Genomic DNA, 21,190 nt, shown 5'->3' with positions numbered 1-21,190 from the left:
GTGATGTAGTGATATCAAGCGAAAAATCACGCACCATAGGCTACGTATTAGGTTACCCAGAAATCATTGCAAATCTGAATGTGACAAAAATACCAAAGAAAATAAGAACGTATTCATTTTATTGAATCGTTTTAAAATAGTTTCTATATTGTATGTAAGATAAGCATATCGTTTTGTTATAGATCGCTACTATGTTTTCCACAAAAAATTACCACCACGATGGAGATACATTTCCATTCTCAAGTGTATATAAAGGATTAGACTGTTAATTATAACTAAGCTACATGTCTCCAAGGCCCATGTGACGACACCTGCTCGACAGGTCTAGAGGTAGCTTACATGCGAGGTCAGTGACAGATGGGAGGAAGAAGAAAAACAATCAATAACTTCCAACAAATAAATGATGGGGTAGCTCCGGCCTCGACAAATAGTCGTTACCCCACCCAGTGGTCTGGCGTTGAATAGGTTTCAGCACGCATAGACATCGGAGTAGTATGTAGGGCCAATTAGTACGTTCAAATTTTTCTGAATACACCGCCCGCCCATTTTTTTTCGAGGGCGGAGAAGGATGCAGAAGTATATTGAGGAATTAATGCTGAAGTTGTAGGAAGTGCCAGAAATGGTCACCAGACTCTGAGTAACTGGGTATTTCAGAACAGCTTGGATGCTGGTCACTGATGTCATTCTTTTCCCTGAACTGCTCCGTCATGAAATATGCAAAGGCAACTGACCGCTTTCCTATTTGAGTGCAGATCATTCTCTTGGATATCATTATGACTGTGCATGATGTCACGGTCTGTTTGTGAGTTGATATCAAGTTGTTGCTACAATATATACTAGTCTGCAACCATAGAAACACACACACACATGTACACACATACACACACAGACATGTTGAAATAGTTTTTATGTGAAGAGTGCAGCAGTGGGTGAAAGAGTGTCTTTAGCATCCCAGTCAGTCTCAGTGTGTGGAGGCATTTATGTGCAAAAAGAACAGAAATATTCAGTGCAACCACTTTGGCACACAGCTGTGTCACTGTTCATAAACACACACACACACACACACACACACACACACACACACACACACACACACACACACACACACACACACACACACACACACATACACACACACACAAACACATATTTACATAGTTATATTTTGAACCTCAAAGTCAGTGCTATCACATCAAAAACAACTGTCTTGTCACCCGGCCTTCCCCTCACGCTACTTCTCCTCTGGATGAACACATCTGGCAGCAGGCGTTTGGAGCCTCTTCATACTAGTGTGTGATTATTTCATCCTCATCATCACTCATTACAGGATTCAAAGTGCCCCATGGCATCTCAAAGAGTTCAAGGAGTTGGCCTTTAATCCTAAGGAATCTCTCTTGCATGTTGCAAAAGTGTGTGTGTGCGTGTATCTATGAGTGAGTGTGTCTGTGTGCGTTTCGTGTGTGAATGTGTGCGTGCTTGAGACTTTATAAACCAGCCTTTTCATAGTCTTGAATCATCAAAATCAACAGATACAACTTGTCAAGTAGTGTCCACTCACTCCTTTCTCTACAGGCCTTTGGCTGTCAGCAATATATTATTGAGTTTAGCAAGAAGCTACCCTTTTAGTTTAGTTTGAGTAAAGGCCTTAGCCTCAGTGAAATAGCAGGCTGATGTATTGAATGCAGCAGTGGCACGCCATATCCATTTATCAGGCAATGCTGAACTAGAACTCTGTGTCTCAACGTCTTGGCTGCTATGAAGCTATGTTTGAGTATTTTCGATCGTTCCCTCTCTACCTCTCGATCCTCTCTTTTGGCATTTTCCTCTCTTTCTGTCATTCTCTCTCTCATTCTTTCTCTCTCCCTTGTTCTTTTTCTCATACATGCAGTTGCTAGGAGGCAGGCAGGTGGCCAAGCAGGAAATGACACATGCAGAGGCATCTAGTGTTGTGCAACCTCCTGTTAGTCTGATGCGAGCTGCCTCTGCCTGCCTGTTTATGCATTCCTCCGCTCCGGAACTCAGTGCTGAGAGAGAGAGAGAGAGAGAGAGACAGAGAGAGAGAGAGAGAGAGGGTGGGGGGTGGTGAGATAGACAAACATTAAATGTCTGGATCTCTGGCTCATCAGAAGTGCTAAACAGTGGTCCATTGTTTTGCATTTACTCAAAGTATTTACTGGAAAGGAGGAAACGACATGATGAGTTAAGTACATTAGTTAGGATGTTAGTTCATCTTTAGAGATTCATTAAGTTAGTGTGTCTTTCAGATTCTTATTTGTACATTAGTTATGACGTTAGTTCATCTTTAGAGATTCATTAAGTTAGTGTGTCTTTCAGATTCTTATTTGTACACCAGTGGAAGAGCTACATCTTAAATAGTCATACTGTTGTATTAGAGCTAATTGTTGGCCAATTAGCACAAAGACACCTTGTATGGGGCCCAGGCTTGCAGCAGCTAAAGCCATCATACATAAAGGTTCAATTCCAAAATAATTCCAACGAATAAGGAATCCAACTGTAGGCACTCTTATACTCCAATTACTTACTCACGTCAAATAAATATATAGACTTTTGAAAATTGTCATATATTTTTAAGGCTAATATTTTTGCTAATGGTAATATGACGCTGACTGGAGCATCGGGTAGTTTATGGAATCACCATATCACCTTGACATCTCTGTGATCCACTGAGAAGACTGTAGGGTAACGTGTCTAACTATCTGAGATCCACTGCCAGCCCTTCCAACACCGAGGAGAACAGAGCAGAATGGCTTGTGTTCACAGGGAGGCCGAGCAGATGACTGTTAAGGCTTTTTTATGGTACTCCGTACGACACGTTTTTGGGCACATAGGAACGCCTTCAGGTAGCTGGAACGCCTTCTCAGGTAGCTGAAACGCCCTCTCCGTGCTCTCCAGAGCCGTCGGACAGCTCTCCGTGTCCCCGCAAAAATGTCTGTCGGTCCGCTCATGGCGACGGATACTCCTTGGCCGTGATTGGCCCACTACGACATCATTTCCATACGATATCAACTCCGGAAACTAACATTTCTGGACCTAGCGTTTCCTGTTTCATTACCTTTATATCCATATATATATATGAACAACAGCCACTGTCAAAGGTGCAGATCCTTTCCTTGAAAACTATTCCCTGTATATCACAATACATGAGCCGGCCCAAGTAGCCTACTGCCAGAGAACCAGCACGAGCGACAGCAATTAAAATATTTGTCCAAACGACCTGAGCCCCACGGAGTCAATGTCTCAACTGTTCATACTACTGACACATTGACGTATTTTATGAATAGCCTGCCTTTATTTAACTCCGGCATCAACATATACTACATGCACTCGCTGTGATGCACTGCACTCGCTGTGATGTGTTTTCCTTTCATTTCACAACGTATTTACTGTATAATTCACGATAGCAGTTGCCCCTTCGTAAACATTGCTACACATTTTATTTGCTTAAAACACACAAGTATATCCTATAGGCTACTGTCAAATCAGAAAGAAAACAGCTGTCACTCGGCTATTACCTAACCAATACCTTTCAAACACGGTGATAGAATGAAGGACAAATGAGTTGGGAATACTATCAACAGGTTGACTTCACTAGCCTACTTATATGGAAAAAAATATGGAATGTTCAATGCTTAATCGCGCCAGCCGCAGTATCTCAATTTGCCAAGATGATGAATATGGATTATCCGTGTGCTCTGCCCTGCTACTGTTCTAACAATAGGCCTACAATATTCCTTTTGTTTGAGTGTGGTTGTTTAGTGCGATATTCTAGTTAGGCTACTGTATATAAAGGAAGGCATTGCAACGGGAAAATCTCCTGAATCTCTTCTCATTTGTGCTCCACCTGTCACGTCTCTGCGACCCACAAGTTGGGCTTCCACCTCACTTCGAGACACGCTGCCGTTGGGGGAAATAATTACTATACTTCATGTTTACTTGTATGAACTTTTAACTATTTCATGAAAGGTGTGGACTTGTACAACACTGTCAGTCGTTCAGATGTTGTGCCTATATCGTATCGTCTCGTCACATGATCAAATAGAGATTACAAAAATTACCCAGAAATCATTGTAAATCTGAATATGACGAAAATACCAAGGAAAATAAGAACGTATTCATTTAATTTAATCATCATTTTAACAGTTTCTATAGTGTAAGATAAGCATATCATTTTGTTGTAGATTGCAACTATTTCTCCCACAAAAAATACCTACCATGAAAGAGATAAGTTTGCCCTTTCAGGTGTATATGTAACATTAGACAAAGCATGAAAGGTGTATGTCTGCTGACACCTGTTGCATTTCAGTAGCGACAGCTGGTGAGAGGGAAGTAAGTAAAAGTTGTGGAGGAGAGGGAAAGCCAACTAACGATTTCCATCGCACGAAAATGTCATGGGGTAGCTTGTCTTTCGACACTTAAACCGTTACTCCCCCTACTGTTCTGGAAGAGAATTGTTTTCAGCACCCACAGCCGTTGGAGTACTATAAAGGGACACAAATGCTAACTAGTACGTACCATCCGGCCGCCCGCCCACTGCCCGACTATCCGACACGACCGTTTTGAGTACTCTATAAGGGCCTTTAGTCAGACAGGAACCTAACTGTCAGCTCTCATCCTGCCCAGCAGCAGATAGTGTCTACGTTAGGAGGATGCCACCGGACTCTATCGCAATTATCTGTACCCAATGAGAGCCAAGGCACCATCGGAAGTCAGCAAAAGGGTTCTGAATGTATGTTTTTTTTTAGAGAGTATAATGCTAGTTGGGAAAACCAACAACTTCAGCCAGCTTTTGGAAGTCTAGCTCCACTTGTAGTAAAGTAGTTTTCTGTATAAGGGCTATGATCATGGTAGCATCTCAAAATTAGAAATTAGACACATTTAGACCACTGTCCACTTTACAGTATTGTGTTGTGTTATGAATCTAATGGACACATGGTTTTGTGAAGCAGACACACGTGAGGTGAGCATCTTGAAATAGGCCCCCCCATGTTCTGTGTTTTTTTCCCCTCCATTTGTGTTGTGAGCCCTGTTTGCAGGCTTTGGCTAGACTGCGGTGTGGCTGTGCACACAGTCCCTTGCGTCAGAGAGGGGACTATGCTACGGTGTAATTATCTGGTGAGGCTGGCTTAGAGGAGGCCCGACTGGTTATTAAAAGTAATTTGACTAATAGACTGGGTGGGGATGGTTGGACCAGGAGAACATTTATAGAGGGCCCACTGTTGTTTGGACCACTGTGCCTGCCTGTTGAATGCGATCAGGCCTACCTTGGTGTTTCGGTTGAGAGCGTTTCAAAAGTCCAGAGTAAGACGCCTAAGCTCAGATTGAAGTGGATGTCAGAGAGCCTTTTTCCAGCCCCCTGATGGACAACAATGGCAGATGTTTTTAAAACTTCCAGCGGAAATTGAATCTGTTCATTATAAGGGCTTCACACATGAAATGTAGCTCTTTTATGGCCCGGCGAAAGAAATACTGTCGCCTATTGTCACTGTGCTGCAGCGCACATAATGAAGCATATGGAGCCGATCCCAACACTGTTTATGGAATGTTGGCTGGCTCCATCCGCTTGGTTTGGATCAAGACTCTCTGAGAGGAGTGAGAGGCAGAGATCCAGTCTGAATGTGTGTTTCCACAGTGTGTGTGTGTGTGTGTGTGTGTGTGTGTGTGTGTGTGTGTGTGGCTGGTGGGGAGCTTTAGATGACATTGAATCTCTGTAGGATGGGGAGAATGTTGGGCTCGTCTACACTCTTGACAGAAGGATCTGATAAAGTGACACGTCAGAAGTCACTGGAAGTCAAGATGTTGCTATTTATCACCACATTGCTACCACAAGCTAGTCTTTCAGAACCAATTACATCTCAGGATGTCACTGCAGAGCAAAGATCGTACTTGCTCTTTTGTTAGTATTTGTCCTCAGTAGTGACTTCCTATCACTCCTCATCAGCCAGTGTCATTCATCCATAGGTCCATCATGTAGTTGTAAGAGGATTAGTGCTAATATTGTTTAAAGAACGCAAAACACATACACACCCAATACACATACATGTCGTTTTTTTTTGCGAAGGTACTTAATTTTCGAAGATTATTGGTAAATCTGTTTTGACTGCTATGCGGATGGCTGGAAGAGTACTATTTTCTGGCACAGGACTCCTGTAAAGCAGTAGCCAGACAGTTTTCAAAGCCTCACCTCTGTGTTGTCAGCTTAAAGAGGCTGGGAAATGACGTCAGAGTCTGTGCTCTTGGAGCCCTTCCTCCCACCTTTCTTTCTCATTCGGCCCGACTCTACTCTTTGCTTTATTTCCCCCTTGTTCCTTTGTCTTCTGGTTCAAAGGAACAATATTAACAGTCATGCAATGGCATCTGAACACAACCAATTCCTTTCCTATTCAGGTGTCTCTCTTACCATATTAACTTTTCCATGTTAAATTCTTTAAATCGAGTGCGGAGTTGTTACATTTTGACACCATTTATGTCGACTACCCAGTAAGTTAAGCCCCTAATTTTCAGAGAATTATTTCACTGTGAATTTCAGCCACCTCTGCCTTTGAACATTCAGAGCATGTCCTGACAGGTAGGCACGCATGAGGTTGGCCTTGGAGACAAAAGAAAGCGCAGTCCATAGAAAATAAACACCACTCAGGACTTGCTCATTTGTACAGAATATCTGGTTGTACTTTCCTTTCCCCTGTGCACCACTGAGAGCAAGACGCCAGTTTGAAGGGAAAGGTATGGTACTGTTGCTGTTGGCAAGACACAAACTGTGAGCTTTGTATCAACGACGGCAGGCTGACAGCCTCAGTCCGAGCCGTACAGTAGGGTAAAATACACCTTTTCCTGTGCAAAGCTGTAGTCTGGAAGCCCCATGTGAGTTCACTGGACACCACCGAAGCAAATCTTTTCCGTCTTGCACGATGTAGGAATTATACAATACATATTCATGCGAGAGAATATTTCACCGACTTGCATGCTGCACGGAAGGGTAGTCTGAAATCTTTAGCAGATTGGTGGAATATATCTGACAGGAGGCTTAAAGCTCAAGTGGGATGTTTGTCCCATGAGGAAGATCCTTGGCTTGAATCACTGCAATAAATATCCGCGATGCTTCAGAAACACTTGCTAGACTTACACTGATATGTGCTCTCGTAAAGCTAGAACCAACTTTTGGACTAAAGCAATTTATGGTATGAGCTCTGTAAGCAAAATGTCCTGGAGGAACCGTAGGAGAAATTCATCAGTTCATGCAGTCACGTTGACATATTCATTTTAGGTTTCTGATTAAGTTGTCAGGTTCTTTTTTATTTTGCTGTGAAATTCATTTTTCCTCATCTTTCAAGATTAAAAAAGCAACTTCCTATGGGGAAGTGTTTTTTGTTCTGTTTGTTTAGCGATGCTGCATTATGTCGGACTCCTGAAGACAACCCGTTGCTTTAAAAAGAGCTCTGCTAGCGTGTGTGCCCTTTCTTGGCCTGCTTTGCTTCCTGAGGCCTGGAACACGCAGACCACACAGGCTTCTGGCCACAGGCCAGTGCAGCTTGGCTGGCTGCTACTCCCTCTTCTTCTCTCCCTCTTTCACTCTCTCTCTCTCTCTCTCTCTCTCTCTCTCTCTCTCTCTGTCTCTGTCTCGCTTGCTCCCTCTCTTAAACCTCCACTTTTTAGCCCCCGCTTATAGTAAGATAGTTAGAGTGGACGGTCTCTTGGCCTGCTCCCGCTCTCTTGTTCTGTCTTTCAGTCAATTCTTCCCCTCCCTCTCTCCCTCTCTCTAATTTCACATGCTCCCAGTGCATAGCTGCCATGTGAACTAATCCATTGTTTCAGTCTTCAGAGGAGTCAGCCGTCCCCACACCACAGCAATTAAAGAAATGAAATCTAGACGGATGTATGTTTCCCTTTCTTCTGCCATGCGTTTTATTCCTAGTGCTGCCACTGGATGATTGATGCACACTGACGGCCATCGAGACGATATTTGATGTTAAAAGCGTGCTCTTGTTTAACGTGCCGAGGGTGTTATTGCAGGTCATAATGCTATCAGATGGCAATTTCACATTCGCTTGGGAAAGCTGCCAGCAATATGGCCTTGCTGTATTATTTACAGTCTGTGGCCCAGCAGATTTGCATGAGAAAGACAGAGCTTTCATAGTCTGCTCTTTAGCAACAGTTTGGCCTTGTCTTTTTGCATTGTCCATTTCGTGCTTGACAGGGGGGTCACTGTTTCTCCCCTTCAGGTTATGTCTTAGGTATCAGTAGACATCTGACCATCGTTTCAATTGAGATATGATTAGGTGCATCTGCTTCAGAGTGTTTGAAACCCATAGCTCTTTTAAAGTATCGCTGTCGATTGTTCCAAGAAGTTCAATGGGCCTTTGTTGCACGTGTAACATAAAAGTGCGACTGTCAGGGACTTTCCATTGTTAGTGATGAATCATGCAGGGTAGAGGCTATTATGCCCCCTGGACATTCAGTTGAAGGTTGAACTGAAGATCAAAGCCATATTTGCCACCGTCTGGGGGGGTGGGGGAGGGGGGTAGGGGTATCTGAACTTTGTCTACCTTTTTCCCCCCAATGAGATATTCACTGACGCATAAAGACTAGTGTTTCAGTCCCTCTAGAACTTTCATAAGCCAACATGTACGGAGCACTTCCTCATGGCTGGAGGAGTTACTAAGGGCATATCAGGCACTGTTATCCTGGACTCAGCGATAGCCATCATAGTTTACAAGAGCATTGGTGCATGAGCATTATCTGACTGAAGGGCCTCATTTCTCTCTCCCACTAAATGAAGGAATGAAAACGCTCCCTCACTCAGGGGCTGCTCGTATATGAAGCAACTCACACGCTTCCAGTAAGCACAGCATGCAGGCTTCTCCAGGCACTGGTAATTACCCTCAATTAGCACCACTATTGTGGCATCAACAGCTTCTTCCTCAACTAGACAGCCTAATATATAAATGTGCAGGTCAACTTAATTGAATATAAAAAAAGGTCTTTGTCAGTTTCATAATCCTTTTAATTCTGTGACCAGTGAAAAGCTTACTGTACAAAACACATACAGGGAACAGTCAGCCGCCCATTAAAACAGTATAAGTGGAGCTACACCGGTTCCCCCTTTTCAACAGTGAAGCTGGTGGCTGATGGCATGGGGGGAGGGGACGGCTGCTTTATCTTCTTGAGCCTTCAGTGCAGCTGACACATACACATATGCTGAACGCTCCTTGGGATTAATCTTCTCCCTGTGTAAGACTCTCCTCCTAGGAAGGCAGGACAGGGAAAGCTTGGCCCTGAATAAGGACAGCTTCTCAGAAAGTGTTATTTGCTCAGCTTAGTCTTGAAGCACAATCAGGTTTTGCAGGATTGGAGGTAGTGCTGGCACGGCCGCTGCCAGTTGGAGCCTGGCCAAGCTTCGGCAGGAGTTTCTCTTTTCTTCTGTTTGATATTTACTTTACTGCCATTCAGGCCAGCCAACCAGGGGCTAGACAGACAGGCACACTCTGAGTCAGGGGAGACAGAGGGAGAGAGGCACAATGAGAGAAAGAGAGAGAAAGAGAGAGAGAGAAGAAGGGAGACGGGGGGGGGGGGGGGGCAGAGAGAAGCAGAAAAAAAGCAGACAAAAGGGACTCAACTTACAAAGTCTCTCTTGAACTTCTATTATCCTCTTTTATTGACACAAATGTTCAGACTAAACCAATGCGTGTCTCTATGGCTCTTTAAAAGATTATACCCAGCGTGGCCATGGGTGGGTATGGTGGCCATTGAGCCCTGGCTGCCTCTCCGTAGGGAATATTTTGGTATGCCACTCGATGGCCCCTACAGTAAACAGCAGAGTTTTTTTTCTGAGTGAAAGATGCTTGAGCATTTGAAATAGTTGACGCGTATGTGCTGAGTTTGTTTTGGCTATCCAAAACAAATGCTGCGTCATTGCTCCCTTTTACAGCATTTTCAGACTGGCTCAGATTCTGGGAGGGGGTGTTGGTTGTTATTCATCACTGGGTGTCCTTCACTGTCGTTGTAGGTGCCTGTACTTGGTCTGTAAAACCATATTATAGTGAGAATGTATGCTACAATATACATAATACAATCATCAAATCATTGAGATATTAAAACTAACCATGGCACAGATTTGACTGTTACACATTAGGGGAAAAAAGTGTCTTTCTTTGTTAAAATCCTTACTATAATCTCTAACTGAGGTAAGCAGATGGCACTACCATATTATTCTCAGGATCAGTGTGTGTAATAAAGTGTTGTTTTGATCTCTCTGGCTCTCCCCAGGACACAGACAGAAGCTGGAGGACCCACCGAAGGCCGGTTTGTTTTCGGAGCGCCTGAGCGAGCTGGAGCGCCTCCGACAGACCACTATGAGGGTCGCCGTGCCAACACAGAGTCCACGACCTCTCAACAACACGGCCAACTTCAACCCACAGGGCCAGAATCAGATCTCAGGTGCGAGGACAACAACAGTCATGTGAATGAATGAAAGGTTGCACTTGTATAGTGTTTTGTAGATGCCTTCATAGATACTCCAAATGGTTTGGCATGCATTGTATTATAGGGGAATCTTCCCACCACCATTAATGTGGATGATATGACAGCAGCTACTGGCTACTGCTATACTTTTCACATAAGCTGGATGGTGGGGAGACCAACTAGTTGTATTTTGTGAATAACATAGGACACCTCAATTGGAACTGAATCAATTTGGTACACCAGCCATAGTCACCACCTCTAGTCTTCACATTGGGTTCATTGGGATCTTATACAGTGAGTTACAAACCTTGGTTTTACATCTTATCTCTCATCTTATGAATGGCACCCAGTTCCAGTGCAGTTCCTGTGCCCATTAGTCCAGTAGGGCGGTGCTGTCCTAATAGAGCACCAGTTGAATATCAACTGAATCTGTAGACACTGGGTATTGGTTTGTGGGTTTTAGTTAGTGTGTGTAACTTCGCACCTGGCTTCCTTATCAGCATATCATTGTCATCTGACTGCAACATCTGTGCCAGGTCCATATCGTTCATGACTTGACACGCTGGCTGTGGAATGCTGCAGTGACACACTTTAATTCCATTCAGCCTTGCCCCTTTGGGAACGTGTTGTTGTAATCTTCAATCATTTGAGTAAACATTACTCGAATCACTGAGGAGGAATAAGAAAAAGAGATAATGTTCTGGTATGGGTGAAGAATCCATCTTGTGTTTACAACTGCTCTACATCCATCTGAGCATGAACTCTTCTGGCACAGCATGTATTGAGCACAGGCCGCACATAGAAATGGCATTCGGTCATCATCATCATACATCGTCATCTGAGTGCCACTTGACACTCTTTTCATAACAAGCATGATATAGGTACCTCCTTCTATGTCTTTTCTTAAATCATGCCAAATCAATGCAATGGCCATTATTTTAAAATCCACCAAACATGCTGCTCTATGCGTTAATGTCCCCCGGGGTGTGACAGCAAGTCAAGGCCGGATTAGATTTATCCGTACAACACGATTTTGGGCACATAGGAACGCCTTCAGGTAGCTGGAACGCCTTCTCAGGTAGCTGAAACGCCCTCTCCGTGCTCTCCAGAGCCCTCGGACAGCTCTCCACGTCCCCGCAAAAATGTATGTCGGTCCGTTCATGGCGACGGATACTACTTGGCCGTGATTGGCTTTTTTAAACTCTGGCATCAACAGACAGCCTACTACATGCACTCGCTCACACAAACAAGCCCCGTTAAAAGTACAACTGTGCACCAGAGGGAGATAATCATATTGAAATTGAATTATTCACATTGCAAGAACGGAATGAAATAGCCTACACATTACACATGATAGGCATCTGCTATGCCCAAATAAAACTCACATTGTACGCTACACCAGAAGAGGCACAACAAAAGTGTCTTACCATTGAAGATATCTTTTTTTCTTGTAAACTTGAACCATACATAAACATGTCCATATACAACGCAAGCATGGGATTTTTCAATATGTTGCAATCATTTTTCGAAATCTCCACTTAAAACCACTTGTTAGGCATGTTATCCATTCATATCCATGTGAATCAATCAATTCTCATACAACTTTAACTGTGATGTGTTTTCCTTTCATTTCACAACTTGTTTATTGTATAATTCACGATAGCAGTTGCCCCTTCATACACATTAGGCTACACATCGTATCGTCTCGTCACATGATCAAATAGAGATTTGACATTGGACAACAACACAAAAATTACCCAGAAATCATCATTGAAAATCTGAATATGACGAAAATACCAAAGAAAATAAGAACGTATTCATTTAATTGAATCGTTTTTTAATAGTTTCTATAGTGTAAGATAAGCATATCATTTTGTTGTAGATTGCTACTGTTTCTCCCACAAAAAATACCCACCATGATAGAGATAAGTTTGCCCTTTCAGGTGTATATAAAACATTAGACAAGGCTAGATTATCATGTTTCTGCTGACACCTGCTGCATCTGAGCAGTGGCAGTAAGTACGTGACAGTTATGGTGGTGAGGCAAGGCCAACGATTTCAATCGCAGAAAAACGTGATGAATTAGCTTATCTTCGGCAGGTAAACCGCTACACCGCCTGCTGTTGTGGCAGTGAATTGTTTTCAGCACCCACGGCCGTTGGAGCACCATAACGAGACACAAATGCTAACTAGTACGTACTATCCGGCCACCCGCCCACCACCCGACTATCCGACGCGACCGTTTGAGTAGCTTAACGGCAGCTTCAGTCTCTTGCCCAACAATGCAGATCAGATCTGCCTGCTTCAGGGAGGAGCACTTCACTTCTCTGGCAGGAGTCCAGATGATAGCCTATCCCCCTGTCAGCGCCCTGTCACACAATGATCTCCATCCTGACCTATGGAAACACCCTGGCAACTGAATCCATTCAAATGATTAGGCAGAAAGACATGTTTTGATTGTGCACACCACTGCTTTGCCAAACCACTTAACACCACAGTGACGTTCTTTTTTTTTAAGCACTCCTACTTTAAACTAGATTGAATAAATCATTTGGTCCATATCAGCTATATCTTATCAGCTGATATATCGTGTTATCTTGAACTTTATATGAAACTATGACATGATGTGATCTTTTCTTTGGTGGACTGATCTTGGATCTGTGATCTGTTTCAAATGTTCACCTGCTTGTGTTCTCCTATCAGATCCCAGGCAGTCGCAGTCTTCTCCCCCCTGGTCCTACGAGCAGCCCTACACCCCTTACCTGAGCCAAATGACCTCACCTTCCATCCACTCTACTACGCCCTTGTCCTCCACCCGAGCCACCGGCCTGCCCGCCATCAGCGATGTGCCAAGACGGCTCTCAGGTAGGGAAACCCCCTCTCTGCTCTCTGCTCTCAGCTAACAGCTTCAAAGAGCTGCCTCAGCTGACTGAGAGACCCACATGAAACAACGTGGCCTTAATGGGTGTTCTGAGGTGTCTGACAAAGCTGCTGTTATTAAGGAATGTGTGTGTGTGTTTGTGGGTGTGTGGGTGGTTGAGTCATATTTGTGAATCTGTTGTGGGAAAGGATGTGTGTGTGTGTGTGTGTGTGTGTGTGTGTGTGTGTGTGTGTGTGTGTGTGTGTGTGTGTGTGTATGTGTGTGAGTCATATTTGTGAATCTGTTGTGGGAAAGGATGTGTGTGTGTGTGTGTGTGTGTGTGTGTGTGTGTGTGTGTGTGTGTGTGTGTGTGCGCACGTGTGTGTCTGTGTGTGGGGGTGGGTATGTAGGTAAACTAAACTAAACAAGAGTATTATTGAAGCAATGACTATAGAAGATTGGAAATTGTTCCTTTTTCAACATCAGGAAAACATGGTTTAGGTAAACAGAATTTCCCCAGATAAGTGTACTTACCCCACTTAAAGTTGCTAGCCTTTAGTGTATATATATTACGTCCTCCTTGTAGAAATAGAACAAATTGGCTGACAACCATGATGCGTCTGACAATCAAAAATAGATTTTCTATTCATTGCCACTGTGGACGTGTTGGAGGCTTTGGAGGGCGGAACTAATCATGAAGCTTCACAGAGAATGAAATGTGATTGGATAGAGTTGCCTGACTACACAGAGAATGAAGGGTGATTGGATAGAGTTGCCTGACTTCACAGAGAATGAAGGGTGATTGGATAGAGTTGCCTGACTTCACAGAGAATGAAAGGTGATTGGATAGAGTTGCCTGACTACACAGAGAATGAAGGGTGATTGGATAGAGTTGCCTGACTTCACAGAGAATGAAAGGTGATTGGATAGAGTTGCCTGACTACACAGAGAATGAAGGGTGATTGGATAGAGTTGCCTGACTTCACAGAGAATGAAAGGTGATTGGATAGAGTTGCCTGACTTCACAGCGATGTAAGGCCTGCCTAAGTCTCCACTCTGGAACCCTTTTTCAAAAATATGTTTCCAGGCCCCAAACATACTGTTGTCGTGTGAACACAAGGCCGTATTACAACAAAACTCTTCGCAAAAACTTTTCACTGTTGTCATGTGGACGCCCTCTGAGTGTTTCAAGTTTACAACAAGACTGAAAAACCAGATTTATCTTACTGAGGAGTGATTGCATAAACCGTGTGAAGTTTTGTCAAGATCTCTGTCCATTCTCCCCAACTCACCATGCACTGGAGATTCATCAAAGACATTTTCTTTCTGCACTTCAACTCCCGCTTTGTGAGCAATTGTTGCACAGCAGAAATCACCCCCAGGCCAAATGTCTTCAAACTAACAGCACCTTTGTGAAATAGTGAAAATCTGAAAGAATATCCCTCCTCTCTCAGTATCCCTCCAGTTAAGGGCTTTGAACTTGCGAGAGGCTCTCTTTGAAACGGGCATTAAAGGGAACAATAAAAAAGAATTGAGTTTCTGACTCACAGGCGCCGGTAGATGTATGCCTCTGTGAAAGCGATTGTGAACTTAATAAAGATGGCTTCACAACTGTGCCTTTACAAAATAAATAAGTACTGTCACCCCCACCCCATCTCAAGGTTGGAAACAAACACGTAGACGAGTTTCCCTTTGATACACCTGTTTGACTCACTGCCAGCTTGTTTTTTTCTCTCTTTTCTTTTACTTTTTTCCCTCCCTCCCTCCCTCCCTCCCTCCTAACTGTTTTCTTGGAGCTCCGAGCGAACGTGAAAGTTTCAATTACCTCTCGGCGTGGCTGTTCACTGCCTGCCTGCCTGCTTCCTTTTTTTTTTTTGAAGCATGGCCAGCTGCCTTGTTGGGTTTGATTAGTTTAGATTTCATCTCCCTTTCATCTCGGAGATGTCAGCCTTTGTTCTTCGCTCAAAGAGACACGTGCACCTCCTTGGTCCTAACGCCCCCCTATTCTTCGCTGGAGTGCTGCTTAATGGAGCTCAGGCTGGCATAGGCATCCGGTGGAGCCTCACCAGCAACAGATGCTGAGGGCTTTCTTGGCCTGCCCAGCCTGCCTCCCTCTCCCTCCGCCTGGAGGTCACATTCAAACGTCACCCCCGGATGTTCCTATGCTTAAGTAATAAAGAGTGAACATGTAGGCATGCTGCTGAATACATTGGAAGAAAATGCATTTCTGTATTTATTTTACCATGTGCCGGAAAGTTCTACGGATGTCTGTCTGATGCAGCTTAAAGAAGACGTCAGAATGTTAGGTGTGTTCAGGGTTACTTCTCAGACTTATTTCCCTGATAGCACTTGATCTGTGCCAGGTCTGCTGGGCTTTTTCCTCAAGATCACCTGCAACTACATGACAGGATTACTTTGCATAGCTTGGCTCAGAATCTTGGCAGTTGCTTCCCGTGAGCGAGCGAGCGGTATCTCACTCTTGGAATTGGTACAGAGGACCTTTTTTATCTTGTTGTCTCCTTCTGGGGAGAACTTCCTGTTTCATCTCGGTCGGCAGGGATCCCATAATGCAAAGAGACACCATTGTCATAATTGACCACACATGCGGCCCAGCAAACATCTGCAGACGTGCCACTCACGACTCCATAAACACTCCAGCACTGCAGACGTGCTGACAAAGAGGACGCCTCATGATTTATGAAGACAGAAGTCACCTCTACGCCGGGGGACGCAGCGCAGGGAGGAGACGGCACAGCACGACAGCAAATAGAGAGAGAGAGAGAGAGAGAGAGAGAGAGAGAGAGAGAGAGAGAATAGATCAACGGAGGGAATCGGGGGCAAGAGAGCATCCAGCAGCCTAGCAAAGCAATGCCACAAAAGAGAAAGAGGAGAGTAGAGGAGAAGAGAAGAGAGGAGAGGAGAGGAAAGGAGAGGCGGGGAGAGCCAGTGGAGAAGAGAGGAGAGGAGAGGAGAGGAGAGGAGAGGAGAAGAGAGGAGAGGAGAGGAAAGGAGAGGCGGGGAGAGCCAGTGGAGAAGAGAGGAGAGGAGAGGAGAGGAGAAGAGAGGAGAGGAAAGGAGAGGCGGGGACAGCCAGTGGAGAGGAGAGGAGAGGACGAGAGGACAGTCTCACTTTCCTCCCCTTTCTTCTACTCCTTTGGCCCAGTGTTCTGGTAGCCACAGCCCATTAGTGGTTTATAATTTTTAGAAAACCCAACAGAAGGTCTGAAAGAGCAGAACTGCCCCTTTTCTTTGGCTAATCGGAGACATGCAACCACATCTGAGGAGGCTGATTATGCATCCCATGGAAACAGTTTTTTCCTTAAAGTGTTTCCATGTGTGCACCCGATTTATCCCTAAGATTTCTTTTTTGTCATATTTTGATATTCATACAAATGCATGCATCCTCACACACACGCACACAAACAGGCACAAGCTGGAAGATATATTCAAAAATCATAAGGAAATGGATTGTATCACAACAACAATACAAAAGTTGGCCTTCCTTGACTGTTAACTTCTTCAAAATCAAAGAGGACTGCTTTCACAGTCACATTCTGTGCATAAACCTTTGGATTGCCTGTTTTTCCACTGAGGGACTGCACATATCCAGACCATCATCAAGAAAAGCAGAGACAATGCATTCTCCTATTAACTCCCCCACCTTGTTCTGCACCCCTATTCTGACATAGTGTCTTAAGACAGATTGTCTTTGAAACCGGAAGAATTGTCCCTGCTCCCTCTGACCAATCCTTTCCAGACATTTTTAACTAATTAATTATAGTGTGTTTGACAGAACAACTAGCCTTCTCTCACAAGGAAGGCTCATAACTCATCTATTTTTACATTACAATTAATTCAGAGGAACCCTGGCATTTTGCAGCATAAATAACAAACCTGGCAGGGTGTTATTATGTCTATGAGCAGTGTTAGAAATTAAAGGATTGAAGTCATTAGGTTTTTCTGATCATTTCAACATTTTGAATGTAAATCAAACGGCGCGATCATTCTTCTTCAGTGTAAGATGACCTGACAGCGCCCCCTAATGTCAAAAGTGAATTGCCTTGGAATTTAGAGGCATCGAAAGCTGGAAAGTCCCATTCACACGTTGTATTAACATGTCTTCTTGAGTCTGTGAGTGTGTGGTTGGCTGCCAGGCCTACTTGGTCTCCCTTGTGACGCTGAGCTTCTCTCTCCATGGCAGGTACCTCTGATCTGAGCCCATTCTCTGCTGACCCACGCCAGTTTGAACGTCAGTTCCCGGCCTCTCCTCGCTGACTGAGAGCCGCTTCTCCAACCCACGGATGCACTACCCGGCCACCTTCACCTACACGCCCACCCCCGTCACCTCCGGGATGTCCCTGGGCATGTCCACCACCACCCACTACCACACCTACCTGCCTCCGCCCTACCCCGGCTCCACGCAGAACCAGACTGGGCCCTTCCAGACCAGCAGTACTCCCTATCTGTACTATGGCGCCTCGTCCGGGTCATACCAGTTCTCTATGGTTCCAGGGGGGGATCGCTCCCCATCCAGGATGCTCCCGCCATGCACAAGCGCCTCCACAGGTAGCTCCCTGATCAATCCTAACCTCCCCAACCAGACGGACGGAGGAGAGGCGGACGGGAGCCACAGCAGCTCCCCTACAGTGCTCAACTCCAGTGGCAGAATGGATGAGTCAGTGTGGCGGCCATATTGAGACCCCAAACACTATTGAGCATGTGAAGAACTAGGCCTCAACACAGCACTGTTTGTCTTGAAGCAAAACAAGAGTGTTTTTGGCTTTAAGTGTCTTCAACAAGTTGTTCAGAATATCTCTGAAGTACAATCATTTGTGTCAAAGCTTCAGTTTTAAATATTCCTCTTGGCAAAAGCATCAGTGTGTTATTTACTATTCCACTGTTGTCATATATTTCTAAATCCAGTTTTCAACAAATATTTATCCACAAAGGTACCAGCTTTTGATTCATCGCTGAGGAAAGAAGGAGCCTCAAAGGGAACCATTCAAGGCATTACAGTCCATAAATAAACCTGACATTCCACTGCAGACCCAGTGATAGCTGCACAGTCAGTCACTGAATTTATGAACTGGCGTAAATAATGTTTATTACCGTGAATATAATTTTTTATTTGACTATTGGCTGAGTATATTTTTTGTACTAACTAAATCTATTTTGCATTTTTAACACTGAATGCCTGTTTCTTTGATATTTATGCAAGTGAGAGAGGATAAGTTACGTTCAACAGTACCGGCATTAAGTGACTGTGCTCATTCTCTCTAATTGTTTTAATTTAAAAGTTAAATTGTAGCAGGAAAGGTACTGTTTGAAAAGCAATATAAGCCATAGCGATCTTTAAATTATGCAATGTTTTGGAATCAAACTGGGGTTTTGTGGACACTTAATAAATGTAATATGTGGAACCTCTCATAATAACTTAATTACCTATTCTCTTTTGTAATTTAAAAAAGCAGTTTTATTTTAAAATAACCAAATATGCAGAGGTACATAAGCAATGAAGGTCAGAGATATAGATGTCAGACTCTATTTGCAAGTGAAATACTTTATTTATGGAGTTTGTTTAAAGCTCAAAGTCTGTTAATCTAGTCTTTAATATGATGTCTGGTTAGATAATGATCTTAATCCTTATCTGATAATTGTTCAAAAAACCTTGAACCCTGTAAGACTACACTGAGTGATGCATATCATGTCAATGAAACAATGACCAACTTTACCAAGGAATGGCTCTTCCATGATAATGAAATTAATATATGCAGTTTTGTGAATGGAGAAGACCTAGTCTGTTCTCCACTCTTTGTCCAAGTTTGTTATTGTATATGTCTGTCAATTTAATTTATTCTGAATCTCTTTTTTACGTCCTTGAGTGACTTTAAACATGACCAAAAATGATTACTCTGCTGTTGCCTCAGCCTTTTCCCAATGTATGTACAATTGTAGACTGGCTTGTAGATACTGTATAAACCCCATTGGTACAGTATGTTGCTGCAGGGTGATTGAACAGAGCATTGTGTATATAGCATTAAACTGCTCCTTCCAGCACTTCAGGTTCTACCTGCCCCGTTGCTCCTCTTGCCCCCCCCCCCCCCCCCCCCCCCCCTTCATTCATGCCCTGGGTTTGCCTAAAACTGGACGACTGGAAACTGCCATCAGAGACTTACCATTGAAACACTACAAATCCAAATCTGCTGTATTTGGCTGCCACAGCTACGTACGTTTGGATGGCTTTTTCTGTCATGTCCTCTGATATACAGTACTTGTGTGTGATTTGGTCAGATGACTGTTTGTTTTCACTCATACGTAGGTGAGTTTAATCAAGGAGAGGACAATTCCCTTTTATTTCAGTATAACAGGACTTAGACACTCAGTGGACAGGCTCAGCGAGAGGAATACTTGTTAGGGGACAGCTGAGTGTAAAATCCTTATTGAATGACCTTGAGTTACATACAACAACATAGTCCCATTAGGATAAACACATACCTTTCCCACTGTGTCCAGTACAATATGGATGGACAAGAATTTGTTTGTTGTTCAAGATCAGATGTGTAAACAATATTTCTCAAGATGAGAATGTGTGAGACTACCAGCACTTCCAAAAGATCATTCTGCTTTGGACATGAGAGTGGGCTGCATTTTACTCAAAGCAGCACAGCCCTTTTGAAGTCTTTTGGACTTTGGGCTTTGAAGGGTGCAAAGATGAATTCTTTTTCTGTAACAAACAACCCAAAGTAAAGTGGTACTTTCTGAAATGTTTACTGAAATGCTATGTAAAAGGCTGCAGGCAGCATGCTTGGAAACCGTTGTAAGATTTTTCTTCTTTGTTTTGCGTGGACAAAAGCACTTCAACTTTTTCTTCCTTGTTTTCTTTACTTTTGTTAGACTGCTTCTGTTTGTTGGCTCTAAAACTGAATGAAGCATAATGATCCATCAGATGAAAGGGAAGTCCTTCTGACTCTGTGTTTTAAAGGTTAGGGGTTCGGATAATCATGTTAACACTAGATGGCAGCAATAAATGGAAGTTTACAGCCCCCTCTTAACCAGTGCATCTCTACGGTCAACCTTCAAACCAGTGCATCTCTACAGGCAACCTCTTAACCAGTGCATCTATACAGGCAACCTCTTAACCAGTGCATCTGATTCACACACTATTATAGCAGGAATGATCTGGCTTTAAACTGAAAAGAAACCAAAGGAACACTGTAGATCATTCTTCTACAGTCAGTCCATGCAATCATGGTTTCAAGACAGTATTAATCCTAATGTGTGTGTGTGTGTTTGGGAGCGGATGTATGTGTTTCTGAGGGAATAATACCCTACAGCTGTCCTAAACTCTCAGCTCTGTCCCATTTCATATTTTTGATGACATGATATCCTTTGGCTGTGAGAAGAGAAAACCTGTTTACAAAATGTTTACAAAGCTGCAAGCAACCTTAACCAGCCCATGCACTGTCTAACTTTTTTGAAATGGGGGAGGGGAATTTTGAAACAGAAAATAGAATGAGGAAAGACCATGAAAGTGCCTCACCCGGCGACAATCATTACGATAGGGTAGGAATCATGTCAACACCATTGAAGGAAACAGAGCAGTACCTGATATTAGATGACAGTCAAGCCTTTTGGACCTCAAATTGCCAATGAGAAATGTTGAGCAGGATATCTTAAACGTCTTTTCTTTTTAACATTGTGCTAGAAATGTCCCTCTGTGTAATACTGTTGTTATTAATTCCCCTACAAATAATCTACTTGGTGTTTCAATACATATGAAGATGGTTTGTGTCCCTGATGTTTTATAGCTGCGCGGAGTGAAGTCCTATATCCATCGCCCTTAGTCAGCAAGCA

At 43.6% G+C, this 21,190-nt stretch overlaps 1 protein-coding gene across 1 annotated transcript in view; it reads left to right on the top strand.

Annotated features, from left to right (window-relative positions):
* The window catches only part of runx2a (RUNX family transcription factor 2a), a 29,886-nt gene extending 10,483 nt beyond the window's left edge, over nucleotides 1-19,403 (top strand). Inside the window, 4 exon segments of the mRNA XM_080850051.1 lie at nucleotides 10,282-10,452; nucleotides 13,180-13,341; nucleotides 17,538-17,597; nucleotides 17,600-19,403. Coding sequence (XP_080706177.1) covers nucleotides 10,282-10,452; nucleotides 13,180-13,341; nucleotides 17,538-17,597; nucleotides 17,600-18,033 — 827 coding nt within the window. The 3' untranslated portion in view covers nucleotides 18,034-19,403.
* Nucleotides 19,404-21,190: the final 1,787 nt, after the last annotated feature.

The sequence above is a fragment of the Sprattus sprattus genome, assembly GCF_963457725.1.
Source record: "Sprattus sprattus genome assembly, chromosome: 13".
Classification (NCBI taxonomy): Eukaryota; Metazoa; Chordata; class Actinopteri; order Clupeiformes; family Clupeidae; genus Sprattus; species Sprattus sprattus.
This window is presented reverse-complemented; position numbering and strand designations above follow the sequence as displayed.